General features: G+C 31.8%; 3 protein-coding genes across 5 annotated transcripts; 1 reads left to right on the forward strand and 2 right to left on the reverse strand.

Moving 5' to 3' along the window:
- The first annotated feature begins 1,155 nt into the window (after positions 1-1,155).
- Positions 1,156-16,386, forward strand: LOC106707426 (possible lysine-specific histone demethylase 1). 3 transcript variants are annotated; one of them, XM_045685306.1, is made up of 9 exons: positions 1,156-1,227; positions 5,374-5,550; positions 6,999-7,208; positions 8,109-8,325; positions 10,512-10,690; positions 11,853-12,036; positions 13,670-13,747; positions 15,561-15,664; positions 16,112-16,386. In XM_045685306.1, exons 1-9 carry the CDS (start codon positions 1,166-1,168, stop codon positions 16,347-16,349), a joined length of 1,449 nt encoding a protein of 482 aa, XP_045541262.1. In that variant the 5' UTR covers positions 1,156-1,165; the 3' UTR covers positions 16,350-16,386. The 3 variants fall into 3 exon arrangements, with proteins under 3 accessions (XP_045541262.1, XP_045541261.1, XP_045541263.1); XM_045685305.1 differs by lacking the exons at positions 11,853-12,036; positions 13,670-13,747 and adding an exon at positions 14,886-15,156; XM_045685307.1 differs by lacking the exons at positions 1,156-1,227; positions 11,853-12,036; positions 13,670-13,747 and adding exons at positions 1,604-1,770; positions 14,886-15,156.
- Positions 16,387-17,791: 1,405 nt separating this feature from the next.
- Positions 17,792-19,081, reverse strand: LOC123722722. The gene is made up of 2 exons (XM_045685227.1): positions 18,912-19,081; positions 17,792-18,544 (listed from the first exon to the last, which is right to left on the reverse strand). The coding sequence occupies exons 1-2, from the start codon at positions 19,079-19,081 to the stop codon at positions 17,815-17,817; spliced, it is 900 nt and encodes a 299-aa protein (XP_045541183.1). The 3' UTR covers positions 17,792-17,814.
- Positions 19,082-21,559: 2,478 nt separating this feature from the next.
- On the reverse strand, positions 21,560-24,797 carry LOC106717009 (ras-related protein Rab-24). Its single transcript, XM_045685389.1, has 5 exons — positions 24,586-24,797; positions 23,958-24,046; positions 23,152-23,278; positions 22,426-22,573; positions 21,560-21,856 (listed from the first exon to the last, which is right to left on the reverse strand). Exons 1-5 carry the CDS (start codon positions 24,697-24,699, stop codon positions 21,723-21,725), a joined length of 612 nt encoding a protein of 203 aa, XP_045541345.1. The 5' UTR covers positions 24,700-24,797; the 3' UTR covers positions 21,560-21,722.
- Between the last annotated feature and the right edge of the window lie 239 nt (positions 24,798-25,036).

Genomic DNA, 25,036 nt, shown 5'->3' on the forward strand with positions numbered 1-25,036 from the left:
GTCAGAGAGCTAACTTAATAGCACAACAAATTTTCTACGAAACTGACATTTCATACTATAAAGAAAATAATAAAAAATCGCAGTTTTTTTAAAAGTAATTGACATGTATATAGAATTTTTCAAGATTTTAATTTTAACTTGTACTCTTAAAATTTCAACTCTTATCATGTAATTAGTTACTTTTAGAACGTAGTTGTATATATTGTTTTAATAATTTGATTGTTATTAGATACAATGTGTAAATAATAAATAATTGTGATATATAAAATACATTTTTTTAAATAGTGACGTGTCTACATTTTATAAAGTTAGCAAAATAAATTGTCACATTTTTAAGTTTTTCAATCATTTAATTTATTTAGATTTTTCAGCTAATTTGAACTTCTATAAGTACATTATGTTGTCTCTGGTATATCAAAGAGAATGTAAGGGCAAAATGTATTAAAAAAATTGTCACAGCAGTAGAAAAAAATGCTCATAAAACATCGTTTGTTAGGGTTAGAAAATTCCCTAAGTAATATTTAAATAATAAAAAAAAGAAAAAAGGAATAAATGAGGGAATGCAGAGGTGTGTCAGGACCACGCCAATGTATGGATGGATGTTTTTTTCTTTGGCATCTCCAGTACGACATCATGGATCTTAATGAAATTTTGCACAGATGTAGAACACAGTCAGGAAGAACACATAGGCTAAATGTGATCCCGGAAATTTGTCCGGTTCCCGTGGGATACGTTTGATTTACATATTTACTCGATAACTTCGCAACGGATTTTATTGAAATTTGCCACAGTATAGAACATACTTTTCACTCCCTTTTTTAAATTCTATGCAGACGAAGTCGCGGACAAAGCCGCGCTTCGCTTTCGCTATTAAATAATGTCAACAGATAATTTTAGTACACCACATTTATTGAGTTAAGCAATATATAGAAAAATTTTTTGTCTATATGGTATTCATTTTTACTAAATATGGACTTGAAAATTAAAAAAAAGTCATTTCGTTCTTTATCCATTTTGAAGCTGGAGTTTGGTATTAAAAGATTTATGTTAGAGATAAATATGTTATTAAATTATTTTAAACTGAAGCCAGGGTTCTTAACTAGTTGAGTCCGATTTGATTGGTTTAAATTATAGAGTAATGTTAGTTTAGTTATTGTCGGGCATAATGACGGTGGGGCGAGCAGTTGCGACTGTGTTATTTTATATTTCCTTTGTCGGAGCTGATGAGTGAGTATTTTTACTGTTTTATTTTAAATCTTATTTATGTTTTAAGATCGCTCTATATATATTTTTGGTTAGTTAGATTAAATAATAGAATTATTTTTAAAGGACAAATGAGAAACTGAGAAGCGAATAATTAGGTTTTAGGGTTTTTCTTTCAAAATAATAGCATAGCAATTTATAAATTAGTTTATAAATAGTTATTGCTTTAATATGAAGCTATTTTTGCCCTCTTAATCATAAATTTTGTAGTTCTTAAAATATTTTTTTTAAGTGGTGTTGCCTTGAAATGAGTTTATAGTTTCTTTATTCCAATGTTATAAAAGAAAGTGTTTTTTATTGAACACCATGATCTATTTAGAAACGAAAACAATTTTATCTATGGCCATGTCAAAGGTGTGTCAAAATGTCAAAGTCAAAGAGACGATAGATAAATAAGATCATGAGTGGAAGATATAATAAATCCGGTTCTTCATTTATGATAGCAAAGGATTATATAATTATTTATTAGACGACAGGTCTTCGGGGTTATCATACGTTCAATTCAAGGTACTGTTATCATTATTTGTTTGAAAAACTAAACATAACCTAATCGAATTGTTTTTAAAATGTTTATAAAACATGTTTTCAAATATCTAGAAAGGTTAAACAATGACACCCTTTTATAATCTAATTTAAAACTATGTTAGTGTTACTAATTATTTTTAGTATATTGATTTAAGTTATAACAGATACAAATAACCATTTATTATTCTGCTACAAATTTGTGTCTATATATTTAACAAAATGATAAAATCGGGTAGAACTTACAGTACCATCCTTTGTTCAAAATTAAGACCTCCATTAAACATTGCAAATTTTAAGCTCAAACTTCTACATTTTACAAACTTGAAAATGTTTTATATGTGACATAAATTCTAACTTTATCATATGCCGCAATTTCAACAAAATTTATAAAATTTTTGATAAAAATAATAAAATGAATATGCATTGGCTTGATTAACAGTCGTAGATCAGATCCCGCAAAAACAATATTTGTTGGGTGCATGAAGGCTGTGTCGATTATTGAAATACCACGACCATACATTATACCTAATTTAAGTCTTCTTCCCCTTCCCACCCTTTTCTTATTAGGAAAGGATTGGAAGGATTGGGTGGAAGAGGGGACGCATAGGAAGGGGAAATATCCACTTTCTATGCATCCCCTTCTCCGTTGATTAAAGGTAGGCAACATCTTGATTTGTGAGTGTCATTGGGCAACGGTCGGCTCGCTATTTCGGCGAATACCGGTGGCCATTTGTTTGTTTGCCACCTTTTGATATATATAAAAAAATAACTGCTTTTTCAAAAAACTATGTGGATAGAAGTCATATTCTTTTTTTACCTTGGGACATTAATTTTGATGGAGGTTATAAATAGCACACATTTTAAATAGTTTGTGCATAACAGGTTTAATATTAATCTTCAAATGTCAAGAAAATTCAGACAATATTGGGGACAATTTGATAGCAAATAACAGAGTAAAAACTGGTTGAAACTGGTCAAAACAGGTTAAAACCGAATTTATTTAATGCCCGGCAATATTGCCCTCATGAATATAGTATTGTTTAAAATGCACTCAAAAGTAACATAAAAAAACAATTTCAAACAAAATGCATTCAAAAGTACCATAAAAAACCATCTCAAACAAAATGCACTAAAAAGAAACAAAATAATGACATGAAAACTTCTTTCTTTCTTTCTTCTCTCTTTCAAAAACCCTCTAAACTCTAAAGAAAGTTCTCTTCTTTCTTGTAACATGTCTATATTGTATAATTATTGTTATTTCGCAGTCGGTGTCGGCCAAAGTAAATATAATATTATACATTTTATACTTGAGATGTATGAGACATACTTACGTTTATACTTAGTTTCCCTACTTAGGCCGAAACCGACTCCAAAATAACAATAATTATACAATATAGACATGTTACAAGAAAGAAGAGAACTTTCTTTAGAGTTTAGAGGGTTTTTGAAAGAGAGAAGAAAGAAAGAAAGAAGTTTTCATGTCATTACTTTGTTTCTTTTTAGTGCATTTTGTTTGAGATGGTTTTTTATGGTACTTTTGAATGCATTTTGTTTGAAATTGTTTTTTTATGTTACTTTTGAGTGCATTTTGTTTGAGATTGTTTTTTTTTGAAGTCGGCTATTTTTTTTTCTTAAAATTTTTGTTTTATTTCACAATTTTTAGTGAATTTGAAGTTCAATTACAAATTTCCTTAATACGTAGGAGGAAAGAAATAAAGAAAAGTACTTTCCTATTTAATATGTGTGTACTTCAATTCAAAAACTAATTTAGAATGCAGCAGATAATCACTTATCCTTTAAACAGTGAAATAATTATCAAAATCGGTATACAAATTGAAAATTAACGAACTAATACATCGTAGCCTGCCTTTAATTTAGTCCAGCCGCGCGCCGCCGTAGAATTTTTCGAATGCGCGTAGTTTTTAATAATTTAATATCTTCCAAACTATTGATCCGAATTACATAGTTTAAAGGCTAATGTAATCAGCATTTAATACTCTAGCCATCAAACATATTTATTTGGATAAGGATTCATATCGAATATAATATAATAGCGCCGTAAGCTTACGACGCTGTTTTTCGTGTGCATTTTAATCGAAGTTTGTTCACAATAACATGGTTTTTGTGAGACATCCATTGATGATAGATATATGCCACCTGAGACTTTTATTTAGCAAATTTAAGGATCTATAATTACTCCATACATCATTTTAATGTAGGTCATATAGTTTGACCTACGTAAGCCCAGAAAGCAAATTTGTGCTATTCGTTGTAACGCGATGTAGCATTTTTCGTTTCCGCGTAATTTTATTCTTACGATATCTCCTAAACTATTAGACAGAATGATATAGTTTTAATTGCAAATATAATCTACATTAAATTCTCTTGATAATGAACATGTTTATTTACATAAGGGTTAATACTGAACTTGAATAATAGCGTCGGAAATAGGGCATGAATTTAATTAATGTTTCGTAAAGAAAAAAATGGTTATTGTGAGAAAACTATAAAAGATAGATATATGCTATCGCGGACTTTTATTTAGCACATTTAAAGAGCTACAATTCGCCATACATCATTTTGATGTAGGTCTTATAGTTTAGCCTACGTAAGCGCTGAAAGCAAAAATGTCCCTAATTTTCGCAACTAATTTTGAAGCTATATTCAAAATCTACTAGTCTTCTAGTTATTTTAAAAAAAAAAAACAAAAAAATGGGACCCACCTGCAAGCACTTCCTTTCGATTAAATTTTTTTTTATCAAAATCGGACCACCAGGGACGGAGATTAGCGGTAACACACATAAAAAAAAAAAAAAAAATTCAGTCGAATTGATAACCTCCTTCTTTTTGAAGTCGGCTAAAAATAATAAATAATTTGTTTTTTATAAAGCAGTTTTGCTTTCAGTTGGTGGTCTATTTATAGTTTTGACCAATCTTATAACACTTTTTACTGTACATTTTCTACTGTACAACTCAGTGAGAGAATATATCTTACTTTTTACTAATACAGTCAAAACCGTTTATGGCGACATCGTTTAGAACAACATACCGGTTAAATTGACCAAAATCAAAGGTCCTGGCTGAATGTTATATAAATATCTTTCCTATTAATACCTGTCACCGGTTGTTACAACTATCGGTTTTTACGACTCAATATGAGTAGTCCCTTCGATGTCGTTATAACAGATTTTGACTGTATTATACATGCAAATGTTTAGATGTATGGATGTTTGTGAAGGTATTTCTGGAATGGAGCAATGGGTCTTGATGAAATTTGGCATACATGTAGAATCCGCGCAGACAGAGTCGGCGGGCGACATCTATTGTTTTATAATTGCTAATATATTCCAACAGTATGAACTCACCATTTGTTATCCTTTGTTTCATTTGAAAGCCTAACAACTTGATGCCTACATGGCGGCCATTAAAATACTTTACTATTTTGTAGGATAAAGTGAAGTCATATTATAAAATAAGAGTAGCTAATATTAGCTAATTTGAATTCATTGTAAATACAAATTCTAGTTTTATTATGGTTCAGGGTTGCAATTCTAATCCAATTCAGTCTAGATTTTGTTCTTCCAGACCGACAATGCAGTACGACACTATAGTGGTAGGTTTAGGGTCAGCGGGAACAACCGCAGCAACCACTCTAGCAAGAGCCGGCCGGCGAGTGCTCGCTCTAGAAGCACAGGACAGGATTGGAGGTCGAGTTAATACAGTTCAGTTTGGTGATGGTGTTGTTGAACTTGGCGCAGAATGGTAAGTCTTTTTTACCAGTTATACTGACAATTTCGTGATGCAAAAATATGCTAGATTCAATTTAAAGGTAACAAAAGTCTCTGTAGGTCATAATTTTCATATGTTTTGTATTAAATGCTGCAGATAAGCATCTTTTTGTCTGAATAGGGTATTAATCCGGTGTTTGATAATATTTATGTCCATTCCTTCGCAACCCTTATAGCAGGGTTGTCAAACCAGGCATGTTTGATGACAAAGGTGCCATCAAATAATTTTGACTTTGTGATTATTGGGAATCTTCAATAGCTTCTTTCTCATATAAAATCTACTTCACATCTCTTTTGTATTGAATAAAGAATTTTGTGTTCAGTGCCATTTAGGGATTGCAATCCGGAAAAACGGATCCGGTAATCCGGCGGATCCGGCATCATTTAATGGTTACCGGATCCGGTACCAGTATACCGGATCCGAAAACCGGATCCGGTGCTAGCAGTTTGTGGGAAAATAATATAGCTGTTGCATGAGTAGGTACTTTAAATGCGTTGTGCGTATATATTTGCAGCTCTATTAGAAGTCGTTTAGCTGATGACACAATTAACAATATTTGTTTTCTACGATCTTATTTTCAAAATCAATATTGATTTTCTTTTAATACTTATATTTTTTTACAATTATTACTTAAAATAATTATTTATCGTAAGTTGATTAAACTAGAGTTCTAAACTCATTATTGTGATAATTTTTTTAATAATGGTTTTGATCTCATTTCAGTTAATTACGTAAGGTTAATTGTATCTATTAGATATTATAGTTACTTGATAATTAATATTGTTACTTATAAATTGATCTATCTGTGAAAGTGAAATCTAAGACTAAGAAGACTAAGCTACTCGTTACGTCGTAAAATTATTACTAGTTACCTACACTACTAAATTTTAATTGTTTTATTGTTGTCTATTTGTCTTAACATTGGTTAAGAAATAAAGTCGATTTTATATATTTGTGATTTATTTTTAATAAACTACCTACATACGAGTATAAGTGCAGTGACACTTGATTAACTTACTTAATTTGTACTAAAAAGCGAAAATCATCTTGATTTAATCAATCCGGTCGGATTCGGTCGGATCCAGCCGGATTGATGGGAATCCGGTCGTATCCGGCCGGACTGAAAATGACGCCGGATTGCAATCCCTAGTGCCATTCTTAAAATATTGTATTGCGTACCATTAATTCGCTCGCATGCTACTGGATCGCCACAAATTGATATTTGATAAAGTTGGACATGTTTAGGAGTTTTTTTTTTAAACTGTTGCTCTAGCTGCTATTGCTCTTGCAGCATCCTTGTTATCTAACATAATTTGTCGTTAAATATAGTTAATGATTAACGTTTTTTTTTTATTTTTGCATGTTGGAGAGTAGAGTACAATTATCAGACATGCCATGTCAGTAGGTCTGTGTATTTGCAGGATTCATGGCATACATCCAAGCAGAGTTTATGACACAGCTATAAAGAATAACATCACAGTAATATCTCAGGATTTGACTATGGATGCATACACATCGGACGGAAGACAGGCTGATAAGGAGTTAGTTAATGAACTAATAGAGTACTGTTTGGGTCAAGTCGAAAATTGTACCAATGATAACCAACCTTTAGGGGATTTTCTCACTAAAAAGTAAGTATGGAAAAAAACTTTATTACTTGAGTGACTCGGGAGGGGAATTTTTCTTCATTTTTCGCGCGTATATGTTTATGTCTATGAGAGTTTGTGTGTAAATTCCATTGTTATCTGTGGTCTAAATTGATGAAACAGTTTTTATGAGTGTGGTGACATTCGATTCTTATTCTTCCAGACAGTAATTAGGTGCAGTCATTCGGTTTTTTTCTTCTCGTTTTAATTAACAAATCGTTTTTTAAAGTAAAATCCACAAATTAATTTAATTTTGCAAATTATATGAATAAGGAATCTAATAATAAGGAAATTATTGGTAAATATACGAACGTCATTGGTAAAGTTGGTATTTAAAACTAAATGTCAGAAATTATTTATGTAAAAAAAAATACATAATTTATTTAAAAAAAAGTCAATGTTTTTGTGACCCAATGACATTTTTTTCCAAATATGGGATCGATGGGTACTTTCCAGTTTTCATATATAATAATGATCTAAATAGTCTTACCATTTACCAGATTTTTATAAATCGTTGTAGCTTCAAGACTATTTGATTTAATTTGACTGGACTATATATCATGAGCGTCGGTGGCTCAGGGGTTAAGCACTTGACTTGCAATCTGCAGGTCCTGGGTTCGAATCCCGCCATATAGCAATATGTTTTTCCGACGATGATTTATCCGAAGTTCTTACGGTGAAGGAAAACATCGTGATGCTGCACATATCTGAGAAGAAATTCAATGATATGTGTGAAGTCAACCAATCCGCACTGGGCCAGCGTGGTTGACTATGGCCTAGTCACTCCTAACTTGGGGTAGGCTCCGAGCCCCTCGGTGGGGACAATGATGATATATCATGCACATTTATTCAATATTTTTAAGATATTTCATTTATAATTTTCAGATTAAAAGAACATTTAAATGAGACAAAACCATCAATTCTAGAAGATGAAGACTTTATAGAGAACTTTCTAGATCTAATGGATCAGATAGTAGGTAACTACGAAGGTTCCAATAGTTGGAACGATGTCAGCACGTTCACACATTATCAGGAATTAGATGGTGATCAGCACATGAGTTGGCATAGGAACGGATATAAAACCTTCTTTGAATTGTTACTGGTGAGTTTTATTTTTCTTTTTACGTAATAGTTATTCTTTGAAAATTCTACTGATGAGTTTATTGCTTTTAATTGGTATTGAAACTTTTTTAAAAAAATAAAAATAATATTTGTGATATTTTTTTTGCATTTCTGCATAAAAGTTTTTTTTTTTGGTAAAATTGTTACTTGTTAGTTGTTACATAATTTTGTTTTATTGCCACTTTCTTTATAAAAAGATCTTAATTATATGTATCGAAAAAAAAAAATACTTAAAAATCGTCGAGATTTCGACTTCAGTTTTTTTTTGCAAAAAAATCTTAAAAAACATATTTACTATTAATAGTAGTGATGCAACGGATGTCTGTTTCCGTTTCCGCAAGTGCGGAAGTTCCGCATGCTTTTCAACATCCGTTTCTGCTTCTGTTTCCGCAACTTTTATAACGGAGATAAAACGGAACTTTACGACGGCTGAGAGATCCAAATGCGCGGCGCGAGACGGGCAGTCCGTGCGCGGCGTTTCGGCACTTGTCGCATTTGTTTGTTTACGTACTTTTTCGTGAATTTAAGCGCGTAATATTTTCTGCTGCTGTTTGAAACAATCAGTTTCTCTTGCTGGAGTAAACTGTCTAGTTGTTGTCCATATAAAATTTGACAACTGACAAAATGTGACTATTTCATACTTACGAGTTATTAAATGTACTTTTGAATAAGTGATAACCATGTAATGTATCATCATCGTTATTATCATCAGCTCACTATATATCCCCACTGAGGGGCTCGGAGCCTACCCCAAATTAGAAGTGACTAGGCCATAGTCAACCACGCTGGCCCGGAGCGGGTTGACTTCACACATATCATTAAATTTTTTCTCAGATATGTGCAAGCAGCATCACTATGTTTTCCTTCACCATAGGAACGTCGGATAAATGTACATATCTAAATCGAAAAACACACTGGTACATAGCGGGATTCGAACCCAGGCCCTGCAGATTGCAAGTCAAGTGCCTAATAATTATATATTTTTCTAATCTAGATTTGGTGTTTTTGATACTTAACACATTCACTGTTTACAAAATAAAAAAAGGTAACAGCTGGGAGCCAAAACTTTTTATGGTGAATTTTTATTTAGTATATCTGGGAGTGTTTGAACATATAGATAAATTAATAATGTTTTTTGTATTTGAGCGCTAGGGATCATCATTTTGAGCGCTAGGGATCATCATTTTGAGCACTAGGGATGGCAATGGTTTAGTTCACTAATACTCGTATGTAGATATTTGTTCCACGATCGCATTTCTGAGTACAAATATGTTACAAGATTTTGACAAAGTCAAGTTTTTCATCAAATTCCAGAATATTGAGTAAAACATGTCAGGATACTAATCAAAACCAGCTTTTATCTTCTCGGTTCAAGATCTTGTAACATTTCATACACACCCACACATACACACACGTATACACACACACACACACATAAAAATAAACGCATACACACACACGTACACACACATACAGGACATACATATATTTAAAAAATATACATACATAACATAAAGTTCAGCCTTAGCTTCATGTGATACAAGATATTTGTATGTTTGCCTCCGTACGAACGTGGTACTAATCACTACAACATCGTAAGAATTAAACTAATACTCTTTTTCGTTAGTTGACTATATTGCCAGAGTGGCCACACAAAGCAACATGGACTTGTTTCAAACGCCGGCGGCTTACTGGCTACTATAAAGTGAATGGGCCCCTCGCTCGGATCCGAGTGGTCAGCAGTGAATATATTAATAAAGAAATATATTTGTCGTTTATCAACACGAGTGGTTTGGCGAACATTAATTTGTAAATAGTGTAATTTTGTTTCCTGAAAATAAATAAAAAAAAAAACGTATTTTAACTTATTGCAGCACAGTACGAGTAAAAATACATATATTGAAGGCTAAAGGACACCGATATCCAATGCCTTAATAAATTAAAAACGAATACAAACTGTTCTTACCAAAAAAAAATTTTGTAAATATGTTTTTTTTTAATATTTACACTTCTGTTTCCGCTTCCGTTTCTGTTTCCGTTTCTGCTAAAATTTATTTTTGACATCTGTTTCCGTTTCTGGTTCCGGTAAGACACTTCCGTTGCATCACTAATTAATAGTAACTTTGTATTACTTTCGAATTCAAAATAGATATAAATATATTTCAGAATACATATAAAGGTGGACCCGGATTAGCTAATTTGAACATTAAATTAAATACAGAAGTGACTAAAATAACTTGGCCACAAAAACCTTTAACTCCAGTAGAAGTGACATGTAAAAATGGAGAAGTGTACAGAGCTAATAATGTTATTGTTACTGTCTCTATTGGTGTTTTGAAAGAAAGGTAAGTGGATAATGGTATTTCACTGCGGACACATTCACATAAAACAATTTTAGTATCATAATGAAATATAGGGAGTGGAACTGGGGTTAAATCAGTCTCATTCACCCTGAATGGTCCTCCGATGGATTTGAAACTAAGTCAACACTGAACTATATATGAATGTAGCGGTTTGAACTGTGCTGGAGCCCTCAATAAGTGTGCATGAATGTGCCAACTCCCCTACTACAATACCACGAGCACACAGAACACACACCTCAAGTGTGAACTTATTACAACCACAGTCTGATGAGTGTGTGTGCTGGATATCTAATTTTATTCCTTGTTAACTTCCCACCATATTCTTATAAGGGAATGATGGAAAGGGGAAGTGGATTTGGTAGAGAAGAGAATGCATACGATGGGGGAATTTCTTTTCTTTCTGTGTGTTCCCGCTGTTTAATATATTTATAGCAGATGCCTATTGGCAACGGTCACTTTGGCTATTGTTGCCGCTTGCTAAAAAAATAATTATAATACTATCTCATTCTATTTGTGAATAATTAATTGAGAAGATTTCTTTGTATGGATGTTTCGATGGAATCCCTGCGGATTTTTTATTTTAATAATTTAAATACTAATTGAAATTATGTTGAAGTAAGACGGCTATTTCTTATTTCGATGTTCACATTTGTAATTTCAAATAATGCTAAAAGACACCAATATCCAATGCATTAATGAATTAAAAAAAAGACGGCTTTTTTAGGTTTACTTTTGTCCATAAAGTCAGATATATTAAGACCAATTGATAATATCTTAGCAAATTTGTTTTAAACAGATCTATATTTTATTATAAAGAAAGTTGGAATTAGACAAATATTTTTAGTGTTCGAATCTAACCTTACTTGTTCTATAACAAAACAATTTAAAATTTGCTGATATGCAATAAGGAAAAATTCTGGAAGAATTAAATATCAATAACTAGCTTTTACCCGCGACTCCGTCCGCGCGGAATAAAAAATAGAAAACGGGGTAAAAATGATCCTATGTCCGTTTCCTGGTTCTAAGCTACCTGCCCACCAATTTTCAGTCAAATCGATTCAGCCGTTCTTGAGTTATAAATAGTGTAACTAACACGACTTTCTTTTATATATATAGATATTCGAAATAAAAAGGTAATTTTCAGATACACGACACTTTTCGTGCCATCTTTACCTGAAGAAAAGGTGTTAGCTATTCAAAGATTGTCTATGGGTGTTGTTGACAAAGTTGTTATTTCGTATCCTAATAAATGGTGGCCGAATAGCAACGTCTATTGGTTCAATCAAACAAAACAAGAAAGAGATAGAGCTGTCAAAGACAATGGTTGGGTGACCAAGTCTATGACACGGTAATAATAATACCGTGAGTGAGAGAGATACAGTTATACACAATTCCTGTGACGTGACAAAGACAGGGATAACTATCTTCCGTCCCTTTCTGCGTACCAGGGTTTGGGCTTTGTTTGGAACAAAGGTTGTCCCCTACAAACAACCTCGGTTGTCCCTAACAAAGTTTGACATTCGTGCTATTTTTCGAAAATTGTGAGTACTTAGTGGCTGTAATTGTGCAAAAATATTTTGATATTACAGTTTTAGTAAGGTAAAGTTTATAAAACATGGTATACTGCTGTATCGTCGGTTGTAAAAGCCGTAGTGAGCGAAAAGAGAAAAACATAACCTTTCACTCGTAAGTACTGAAACTACGCACTTATTCACATGTATTCATACAAAATAAGGAAGAAAATACAAACTAGTTGTTCTTTACAGTCTTTGTAATAACTAATATGTTAAAATACGGGTAAAATCAGCTAAAATAAAATAGTATTTTTCGAACATTATGCGCCCAAACGCAGATGTCATTTGTGTCAAATAATATACTGTAGATCTGGGAAACAAGCGGCCATATTAAACTTCTTTTCAAATTGGTTGGTTATTACCCGTAAAAATAATACCACCATCTTGTTGTAAAAATTACCCTGAATTTAGGGGAAATAAATTATAGTATGTATAATGTATATAAATGAAACAATTCACATTTTTTATACTATTTTCAACAGATTTCAAAAGGAGTTTTTAATTCTGGTATATGCTGTGTTTTTAAATATTTGATACTTTCTTATCCCGTTGATTTTAAAGAGTATGCTTTTTAATTTGTCCCATGTAAATTTTGTTTCTTAGAAATTACAATCAAAATAGTTTAATATTAAGTAGTTTTACATGTAGTGTTCACTGTAATGATATACAGAGTAATTTAAAATTATATGACTATAATATTGGTATGTTTTTTGTAGCTTTTTATGAAGACTTAGGGCTTCGTGCATATCGAAGAAAAATAGGACATCGTTTGAATGCTCGTCTAATGGACCTAAGACTGAAGAGATGCCGCGCTTTGTTGAAGCAGTACGCGGGAAAAAAATATCGGGAAATTCTTTTTTTGGAGTCACTCAAGACATCCTTGATTAAGGCAGCCGCCGATATTGACATGGACCTCGTTCGTGCTGTGATAGACGACTGGCCGAGCAGATTGAAGGCCTGTATTCAAAATCACGGATGTCATTTTGAATAAACTTTAGTGTCATAAGAATCTATGTTTTGTTAAGTTCATTTTGGTATATAAATGGTCACATAATGAATAAACTTGTTTCAATTATTTTATATTAAACATGTGACGGAATTTATGACCTAAGTATTACTAAAAAAATCTGTTTATGTAATCTTAGTCACATAAACAAAAATTACGCATTGTTTTTTATATTTATTACGTTTATTAATAACAATTTAATTGGGAATATATAAATTGGTCTATATTAAATTATATCGTAATTATTCATTTTCGGGACAAAACAAATAACTGGTAACCCCAATCCTTTTACTTATATATAGGTATAGTCTATAGTACTCTCTATCTGTCCCTTACGGGTGAACGCGCGTGCCATATCTATATAATTCTTCATCTGAGTGGGTGACATATTTTGGGTCTGTGCCATCTGGATCTAGTAATACTATAACTCTATGGTATAGTGGCGATGCCGCGAAATTGGTCAGTATAGAGTAATTTTTTTTTATTTCTCAACCAAAGAGGTTTTATGGACTTATAATTGAGCCAATCATCAACCATTTAACAATAGTATATTAGAGGAAGACCAAAGAAAGTATGTATGGATTGTGTGAAAGAGGATACGTAAGAAGGGGGTAAATTCAGATATGACAGCTGATAGAGATGTATGGAGGAGTATATACTGTGCCTACCCTACATAGGGATAAGGGCAAGTTGTTGATGGATAGAATATTAGGCTTTAAATTACATTTATAACAATATATTGAGCTCGAAATATTGTTATGAGTTTTTTGCTACATTATTTGAAAAAAAAAAGCAATTTGCATGGGACATCATACTAATATAACTGCGAATGTTTGGATGGATGGATGGATTTGACTGAAGGTATATCCAAAATGGCTCAACGGATCTTGATTGAAATTTGGCATGAATATGGAATATAGTCTGTAATAACACATGGGCTACTAATTAAGTTTTTTTTTTAATTCCGCTCGGACGGAGTCGCGGGCGACTGCAAGTATTTTATAATTTTAAGTAAAATAATTAGCCTTAGTCATTAAAAATGCTACCCGAAGATAGTATTTCATGCGGACGAAATCGCGGCCACAGCTTTATAAAGCATGAGCATGTAAAAGTTGCATTTATAATATTCCAATAGTTTTCCTTCATTCATTTATTTTCTACGATGATTTTACGTAGTTTCGAAGTGATTTTTTCCTTTTATATAATTTAGGATTATTATAGAAATGTTTGTCTATTTCATTCTATCCTTTGTATTAAAATGTGTGTGATTTCAAGATATTGAATAAATATTTGCTAAGCTAATATCAAAGTCAGATTATCTTAATTGACAGCTGTCAGTGTCATGTTTTTAGTGATGTGATGTAAAACATCGATAACTACACGAACCGAGAAATCGATACAACATTTAAATTACGTTAAATGTAGTGAACTGCAAATATACATTTTTTTTACTATTTGATGCGCAACTTTAAATTTGTTTTTTTTTTTTAATTTAACGTCAAAACTAAAAAAAAAGTTTCTATTTAATTTTTTTTTCTACTTAATCGTAAGATCATCGTTCTTACATTGTATGCATGTGCATTGTCTCATCTTTCAGGCACACAAGTCTATTCAAACCTTCGCTACCCATAGACAAAGTTCAGGCCATAGATAATTTAACAATCGGTGTAATGGATAAAATAATTTTCACATTCAAAAAACCATGGTGGCCAACATTACATACCTTCTTTGCGTTTCTATGGAGAAGGGAAGAGAAGAAAAAGATTTCAGAAGAAGATTGGTGGATAACTAAGATATTCGGCGCTAGCACTCCTTTAGGTTCTAGTAATACATTAACTCTGTGGACGAGCGGGGACACAGGGAAATTGGTGGGTTTATGGCTTTATTGTTTGGATGTGTGAATTTGCATGAAGTTAATAACATATGTATGTTAATTTTTCACTGGTGCTATTTTTTATCTATTAATGATGTAAACATTTAAATCCGAAATTAAGTAAATATATAAACGTCAAATGCTAAACATGGCGGCCATTACAATATTTTACTTTTTCCGTTATTTCGTGATAGCAGTGAGATATAGTTATGTGAGATAGTGTTTTGTCGGATTTTTTTTTAAATTACAAGTTTTAACGATAAAAGTTAATTTTGTCTATAGTAAAAATATGTAAGCTTTGGATTTTGCTAAAATGTGACATTAAAGTAACATTAAGTCGATTATTCACCATTACATCTTCTAGAAGTTGATAGAAGTTGATAGAAGTAAATTTGACAGGTGGAGACATTACCAGAAGATGTTGTTAAGAGGAAGTGTGTAGAACTACTACAGAGGTTTCTTGGTGCTAATGTAACTGTTCCTGAACCGACAGCAATGCATAGGTGAGTATAATTGGAATAAGGGACAAACAACTATTTATAGGTGGGCTAATTTAAGAGGCCACATTTGTCATATGTCAATTTTAGCTTCATAGTGATGTGAACTGCTTTAAAAACATCGATTAACGTGAATGAATCGATTCGGACTTCAAATATATGTGAATCGAATTCAGAAAACTGACTTAACATTGTAACGAGGTTCAATTTACCTGATTACAATATGTAGTCGAAATTTGAAAAAACAATTTTAAGCAATTGTGTAGTTGTCAAAAAAATAAATAATGTTTTATACCCTCCGTTACAAGTTTGATGTGAAGTGTCAAATGTGACATATTAAAATGGTCCACCAAATTTTTTCCACGGCTTCATATTTCTTACAAATAAATGGCGTTTTTTTTTATAAAATCATTTTGGCACAAGTTTTTTATAAATTAAAATTAATATTTTCAGGACGACATGGTTTACAAACCCATTCACTAGGGGTAGTTATTCCTATGATAGTGTGACGTCAATGAAATACCCTAATTCTAGGGCGGATTTAGGGAGACCACTACTGGATAGTGCTGGGGTTCCTAAAGTATTATTTGCTGGGGAAGCGACAGATTTAACGCATTTCTCCACTGTTCATGGAGCCAGTGATAGTGGATATAGGGAAGCTATGAGATTACTTCCTAATAGTAAATTATAAAAAAAAACTCGACTTATCTGACCTGATGAGAGGCGCTGCTATCGCAGTTCTCTCAGAAAATATGTAAAACCTACATAGGCATATAAAATGATATATAATACAAAACATGACAATCTAGGAGGGCGCTAGTGTGCTATAATAATTTAGTTTGACTTACGTCCACTGGCTCAGATAACTTGTTAGTCTATATATCTCTTGTTATTCGGGCAAACATATATTTTGTGAGATTTTTTTTTTAAATAATGATAAAAATAGGTTTATTAATAAAAAACAATGGAAAAAAAATGTGTATAAGTAAATATTGAAGGAAACAAACCTGTTATCAATTTTATATCTTTAAAAATAAGTAGATTTTGGAATTTTTGATGTCAAATTATTATCACTAGATGATAAATTGTAATCATAGTTTTTTTATTTAGATTTAATTAAGTTTTGGACTTTTTTTAGAAATTCAAATTTTACAAACTAAAAAATGAAAAATTTAAGTAAAAAAAAAAGTCCTAAAGATACGCATTTGTAATAATTTTCGAAAGCATTTATGTAGACTATAGAAATCAATTGACTTAAAATCTAGTAAACATAAATATATCATGTAATAAAACTCTATTTAAATATGTATTTACTCTCGTTATTTAAAAGGGTTTATTATATTTTTAAGAAATAAATATACTATCAAAAATATATTGTTGGATAAAAAATGTGTATGTTTTTTAATTTATGAATGCCTTTGATTTTTTAATATAACTAATAAACGTAAAAAGAAATTTTTCGTCTACTAAATTAGTACAGAAATAGGCATTTTTTTGTTTGCGAAACTACTCAAAACCAGTAATTAGTTTTCCTAATGTTAATATACCACTGTATATAAAAAATCGCCACTGAAATGATTACTTAATAGAAAAAAAACTCATCTAACTACACTAACATCTATATGATAGGATATAAACAGTGGTTTTTTGTGCCTATTTGATTTTCGCCATATTGACGCTGGTGGTTGCGGGGTTGGTAGCCGTGTTGAGTGAAGCAAAACCTTTTAAAAGCACCGATCTATCCATTCATAGAGACAATGGCACTAATATTTCTGATAATATCTTATCGTTCGACAAGATTTGTGCAGCACATATCGAGTAAAATTCAACTAATTTTGACATAAAGGCGGTTGTCACAAATGTTAGTGCTAAGCCCACAGTTGGTATCTTTGGAAGATATCCCCGACACCAAAAAAAAAATAGGCCAACAGTTGCAACAACTCATATTAGAATTGACATACAAAATATTAGTGTCAGTAAAAAAAAAACAGCAAAATAAATGTATTTTTAATGTTTATTAACATTTATTAATTATGATAGGCAGGTAAGTAGTTACATTATTGCCTAATAAGATAACGAAAGACAGATCAACCTGGAGGACCAAACCTATCGCGTTAACCCTACTTTAGTGGGATAAAGACAGGGAGATGATTTCTTTATAAAGTTGAAATACTAATGGCTTTTTGGTTGACAGTATTATTTTCCTTAACATTTGATTTTATTTTATCTTCAGTTTCAGTTAAATGTGTCGTATTCATAACTGTTGGAAGTAACATTGGTCTTATTGTCGTTATATTTTTAACCATAGATAAAGGTTCGGGTGAAAATATTTCTATGGATGTTTGATTAGATATATAAATAGATTGATTTGTCGATCTATTTGTCATATTATATGGTACACCAAATGACATTTCTCTAAATACGTGAGAAATTTCCTTGCTGTATTTAGTTGTATTATCTTCTGTTGCATTTTTTAATTCAATCCGTTTGTATTCGATCATTTTAGGTCTATTCGTTATGTCTCTTTTTAAAGTTACTGGAGAAGATAGATTTGATACTCTGAAGTATAATCCGTTATTTATTTTATTATCTATATCACTGGTGTCTTTTTTTAATGTGGTAATTTTAGCTTTCAATTGTTCTCTTACTCTATGAAGTTCCTCTTCGAGTTTTTTAATCTTTGACAGATAATTTGCGGAATTAATTTCTTTGGGGCAAGTTTCGTTTTTAGTTTTGTTTATATCTTTTTCTTCTAATTCTGTTCGTCTAAGCATATGCGGTAGATGAAACTTGTACGGATTGTTGTTTATTCTAACTGGTTGATTCCTTGGGAATTTTATTTTTAACGGTCTAGGTATTGTGTGCCAGGTTGGTGTTACTATTTTCCTGTATAAAAAAAAAATATAAATAGTAAAAAAGTGTTAATTACGAAGAAAAATGGTCACTTATTAACGGATAGTTATTAATATAATTTCATAGTACAAGATGGCAAAGGAGCAATCCATTACATGAAATTGATAAAATCAGAAAATGGATAATTCCTTTTTTATACATAACCCTACCTAATCCTTATTATTCCCTCCTTATTATAAAATTGTGGTAGTCTCTTTACCACAATTTTATTAGGGTATTGTCGTCTGGCGCAAATAGTGATGAGTTGTGGCTAGTATAGTACACTGTTGAGCCCTACTTCACCACTATTTAGAAAACTCTACTAAGTGGAAAATAAAAAAATATATAATTAGGAACATACTTAGGTATTGGTCGTGTTTGCCAATCGTATTCCAAACTATTGGAGCTAGAACTATTGAAGCCATCGTTATTAAGAACTGGACTGAATTCTTTAACTTTATAATCATTATATTTTTCTTTTACAGTTTTATCCTTCTTTTTTTGTCTCGATGTTTCATCTATATATTTCATATTGTATGTTATCATTTCAGGATATAGTGTTACGAATGTATACTTTTCTCTGATAGTTTCCTGTTTTTTCTTTTTATAAAAATGTTTTTTTGGAGTTTTTTCTTTTTTTAAATTTTCCAATTCGTCGTCATCGGGATTTTTTGTCAATGTTTTTATCCATTCATGTACGTGTTGTTGCGTATCTTCATTTAAATTGTAATATTGATCGTGAACTAAAGATTTTACAGCTTTATCTATAATATCTCTTAAATTTAAATCAACGTCTGATGTTCGAGTTTTTTTACCGTAATTTTTGAAATTATCCAATGTCTGTTTCAATGCTGTTGAAGATTTTTTCTTATAAATATTATTTAAAAAGTTTAAAAATTCTACATTCACGTCTTTCTTTTGTATAAATCTTAGATTTTTCTTCAATTGACTTCTTAGAAATTTAACCGGTGCATTGTTTATTTTTTTCAACATACCCGTTAGAATATATTTTAATCTGTCATTATATATTTCGTTGAATTTATTATCTTTTGATTTAAAATTATTTGCTACGTCATCTAAGACTCTGAAAACTTGTTTAAAATCGTCATCATCGTAAGAATTAACTGTTGAAATCAAATCTTGTAAGAAATTCGTGAATTCTGTTGTTTCTCCGTTGCGTTTAGCTAATTTCGTGTCAACGGCATTTTCTATTTTATTAAGGAAATTGCGCACTTTTTGTATAATTGATACATCTTGTTTGTTATTGAATTCAAATGTAGTCTCCAAATTGAGGTTTACACTTCTAGGTTTCGTTGCTAGGGTGATTACTGAAATAAACAAAACTACTTTCTTGTTGTTAATGATAATATTAATAGTAATTATAGTAGCCAATAAGTGAATAATAGTAGTTGCAAACGCGCCATACTCCGAGCCGCCAATTTAAATTGATAGGATTATATTATACGACTAATGCGGCGAAGGGGTCTGAAGTGCGGGAGGAGGATTCGCCTGCACACGGTGCGGGGTGTCGGGGTCACTCGCCCAAAACTTCTTACAGTGGACGTCCGTCCGTTGTAACCGGAAGAAAAGGTTCCAGAAGTCTAGGTATTCTCATCAGCACTTGTTCATATCTAACTCGCGAGCGCAGGCGTGATCGAGCGGTTCAAATCGGTTAAAATTGACATCGCGAGCAAATCAAGAGCTCTGCCACTGGTTAAATAAATAATGCTGAATTCAAAAATATTGTTATCTTTAATTTGTCAAAGACAATAATATGTTTTGTACAGAGATTTTGATCTCAATTACCAACGGATAGTCAAACAAGGATCTCTGAACCGTGGGAGTTGCTGCTATCGTGGTTGGTTCTGTGAGAATTCTGACAAAACCAACCGCGTTATCGATTGGTGCAATAGATGCTATTATTACTGCCAATGGCGTCTTTCACTGATTTTAAAAATTATTACTAGCTGTCGACCGCGCTGAATTAAAAAAAAACTTATTAAGTAGCCTATGTGTTCTTTCACACTATGTTCTACATCTATGCCGAATTTCATCAAGATCCGTTGTGTCGTTCTGGAGATACTTTCAAACAAACATCCATCCATGTAAACATTCGCATTAGTAAGAAGTAAGATTACAACTAACTCTCCGCCTTTTCCTTGATATGGCTTTATACGATTTTGAGTGTAATTTTAATATATAAAATATGAATACCAAAATATTGCAACAATAGAAAACACCCGCCACTTCTCATTTTTATACACGACTCGATAAAAATAAACTAAAAATAAACATTGCGTTGATTTAAATTGAATCGTAAATTGTATAAAAATAATTCAACAGAATAAATTTATATTTTTGAAATAAAAAGCTATACGATTTAAATGCAGTTACATTTGAATGTTCCATTTAAGAAAAGCGATAAAAAAAAATTATTTTGTTCCCAAAAAAAAATTATAGGATTTTAATATTCCGAAAAAATAAACCAAAAACTAAAAAAACGAATTTAAAAATAGACTATCAGCGAGTGAACGTATAACTTTTTGTCTATCTACAAGCGAAGTAAGGGTAATTTATTAGTTAAAAAAAACTAAATCAGCGGTAAAAATACACTTTATTGTGTCCACTTAAATAATTAAAGCCATTTTTACAATACAAATGAACAACATGTACGAAAACATGAGACCTCGGATATTAAAAAAAAATACTCAGTCTAAAGAAATAGTTTTTCACTAGAATTATTGTATAGATTTGTATTGTGTAGTAAAAATTTGGCAACAGCTTTGTATTCTTATAAAAAAATATCCAAATAAATATTTTTTTTTAATTTCATCAGAATTGATTTTATGTAAGTATTTATAAAAAAATTGAATAACTCTTTGGTTTCGAATTTATATTTTTAAAGCTGCCTTAATAATTTATAAAATTAAGGAAAAATATATCACAAATTATAGGATACCTTGTTTTAAAACTAATAAAACGCATTTTGATTATAACTGGAAATAATATTTCAAATCTTTTTTTTTCCAACCCTTTAACCTAAAAGAAAAAAGTTATGATTCCAGCCAGACACATATTGTCTATGTTTTATCAAAGAGAAAGATAAGGGGCATGTAAAAGTTTCACTGCATTGATCTCTTACTTGGTCCATCGAGTCGGATATTTCAGTTTATCAGCAGTAACAATATTCTTTATTCTTACATCTATCAGCTTCTTCTTTCGCGATCTGCAATCTCATTTCTTCTACGTTCTTCATTACTTCTCTATCTTCTGCACAATCGTCTACTATCTTCTGGAATAATTCCTCTGGAAAATAAATATAAAGAGTGAAGCACTATATGTCCCCACTGAGAGGCTCGGAGCCTACCCTAAGTCAGATGTGACTATGTCATAGTCAACCACAATCAAGTGTAGTGACTTCACACATATCATTGAATTTCTTCTCAGATATGTGCAGCATCACAATGTTTTCCTTCACAGTAAGAACGTCAGATAAATGTACATATGTAAATAGAAAAACACATTGATACATGACGGGATTCGAACCCAGGACCTGCGGATTGCAAGTCAAGTGCTTAACATTTAACATCTTTATATATATAAAAGAAAGTCGTGTTAGTTACACTATTTATAACTCAAGAACGGCTGAATCGATTTGACTGAAAATTGGTGGGCAGGTAACTTAGAACCAGGAAACGGACATAGGATCATTTTTACCACGTTTTCTACTTTTTATTTTGCGCGGACGAAGTCGCGGGTAAAAGCTAGTATTTAATATTATTATTCACTTAAGAAAAAAAGATATGAAAATGAAAACAACAATAGTGTAATGTTTGAAAACATTTAAAATTTTACTGCTAAGAAAATAAACTTACCAACATTCTCTCCAGTCTTACTAGATGTTTCAAAATGTCCAGATAAACCCTGCGAGTATGTCATTACAATATCTTCTGGAACCTGCCTTTCTACACCTAAGGAGTCTAGAAGATCTTTCTTAGTCGCACACAGGTAAACTTTGCAATCCTAGAAATACATTGATAAATATATTTATATACTTAAATATGGCAAATAAGCAAACAAATATCGGAACATGCTAAATTACTAAAGTGAATGTGCCATAGACTGCAATGAGTAGTAAAGATATTAGATATGGTCCCTGACTTTGATTTATAGATGGGAGAGGTTTTATATTCCCTTCTTTAAGTCCCTTGCCCTGTAAAATCGCCCGCGAATCCGTCCGCGCGTTATAAAAAAAACTTTATTAGTAGCCTATGTGTTCTTCCAGACTATACTCTATATTTATGCAAAATTTCATCAAGATCCGTTAAGCCGTTTTGGAGATAAATTTAAACAAACATACATTTATCCATCCAAACAAGTGGCCACCTAAATTCACCAAAATAGCGAATTGAACGCTGCATATGGACATCTGCATTTATGAATGCCTTGACCACCTATAATCAATATAAGTGGGAATACAAAGAAAGAGATTTTCCCTTCCTTTCTGTATCTTCTGTGTGTTTGTGTTGCAGAGGGCTAGCTGTGCATGTGTGCAGTGAAAAATGGTCTAATTAAAGGTATAAATAGATTATTAAAGTTACCTCTTCAATTGTCCTCAATTCTTGCAACCAGTGTCGTAATCGAATCCAGGATGCATAAGAAGACGGTTCATAGCATATAATTGCCGCATGAGCGCCACGGTAATACATTTTAGTCATTGCTTCATATCTATGAAACAATAAATGTGTCTGGTATTATTGAAACGAAGTTCCTTATCGCGCGTTGTGAAAGGGGGCTAGACGGAAAAAATTCTTACGAAAAGTTGTCACGACACTTTTTGCTATAGTAAGTATGTTAACGACGAATGAGCGCTACTTCACCATGGCAACGACGTGACAATATATAACGAAAATTCATAGAAATAAAATGTACTTCTTGTGAAGACTTAAGTTTTTTATTCATAGAATAAACATTGGTTCCTTCACTAATTAATTGAAAGGAACTTCGTTCCATCCGGGTGTCCCAACACACCTCTCAAGTGTTTTTTCTTTTCAAGTATCTTGGCGGCTCAAGGCCATCGGCTTGTGCTGTCCCCCACATTCACCCAACACACCTAACATTGTGTATTGAAGTTATGAGCCAAAAAGATATCTGAAGAATTAAATCTGATAAATAGTGAAGTAAAAGGTTAGCATGGTATGGAGTAATTATGTGGAGATTATGTCCAAAAAAGAAAGTAATGAATTATATTATGTGTAAGAGGATATGTACAAGAGAGTGACCTCAGTTATGACTGATTCTATATCTAGAAGAATCTATTCAGTGCTGAAACTATATAAGGAAAACAACAGGAAGAATTATCATCCCCCATACAGATGTTGAAACCATAATAATTGTATTAAATCACCTCTCACTGCCAGCAGTATCCCAAATACCAACAGTGAAGTTTTTACCATTTGAATGCATTGTTTTTGCACAAAAAGCCGCGCCTATTGTCTGAAAAATAAAAAAAAATAGAAAATAGAGAATTATAAAAGCTATTTTAATTTTAAAGAACAAGTAAGATAAAGTTTATTGTACATGGCTGGATCAAACTTAGATTCTAATGCTTAAAATAACAAAGTGTTTTAAAGTCAAGTGCATCAGTGGCTCAGGGGTTAACCACTTAATTTGCAATCTGCAGGTCCTGGGTTCGAATCCTGCCATGTAATAATGTGTTTTAGATTTACATATGTACATTTATCCGAAATTCTAATGAAGGAAACATTGTGATGCAACCTGCTCATATCTGACAAGAATTTCAATGATATATGTGAAGTTAACCAACCCACACTGGGAATGCGTGGTTGACTATGGCCTAGGCAGCCCTAACTTAGGGTAGGCTGCAAGCCCCTCAGTGGGGACATATAGTGAGCTGATAATGTTATATTTTAAAGAGCATATTAACAATATTAAAATAAGTTACGTCGCTTCAATATGAACAAAGAGATGAATAAGATGAAGATGTAAAATATTTTTATTTAATATCTACTCACGTTTTGATATGGTGTATTTGCGTTAAATCTACAATGAACGAAACGAAGCACCAAACTCGTCTTCCCAACATGTTCACTGCCTAATAAAACGATTTTAAAATCGCATCTACTCATTATGAAAACAATATTTTTATAAATATTTGTTTATACAAAAACCATAGTTTCAATTATAGTTATTTTATATCTTATTGCAGGGCGTAAGCTGAAAGAAATTGTTCACTTTTATTTACTTAAATAGAAGTAAGAATCTTCTAAATAAAAAATATGATTCTGTGTTATCGTATCAATTATAATTATAAATCGTTAATAAACAATTATGACAAACAAAACAAAAATAATTCCTAAATAGGGATGTCGATTTGAAAATTTGCTCTATAATTTATGATTGATCTTGAACGCACCGAAATTGATACGTTAAAATCGATGCTAAAAACAACGAAAATATTTAATT

Source organism: Papilio machaon, chromosome 29, assembly GCF_912999745.1.
Source record: "Papilio machaon chromosome 29, ilPapMach1.1, whole genome shotgun sequence".
NCBI classification, from domain to species: Eukaryota; Metazoa; Arthropoda; class Insecta; order Lepidoptera; family Papilionidae; genus Papilio; species Papilio machaon.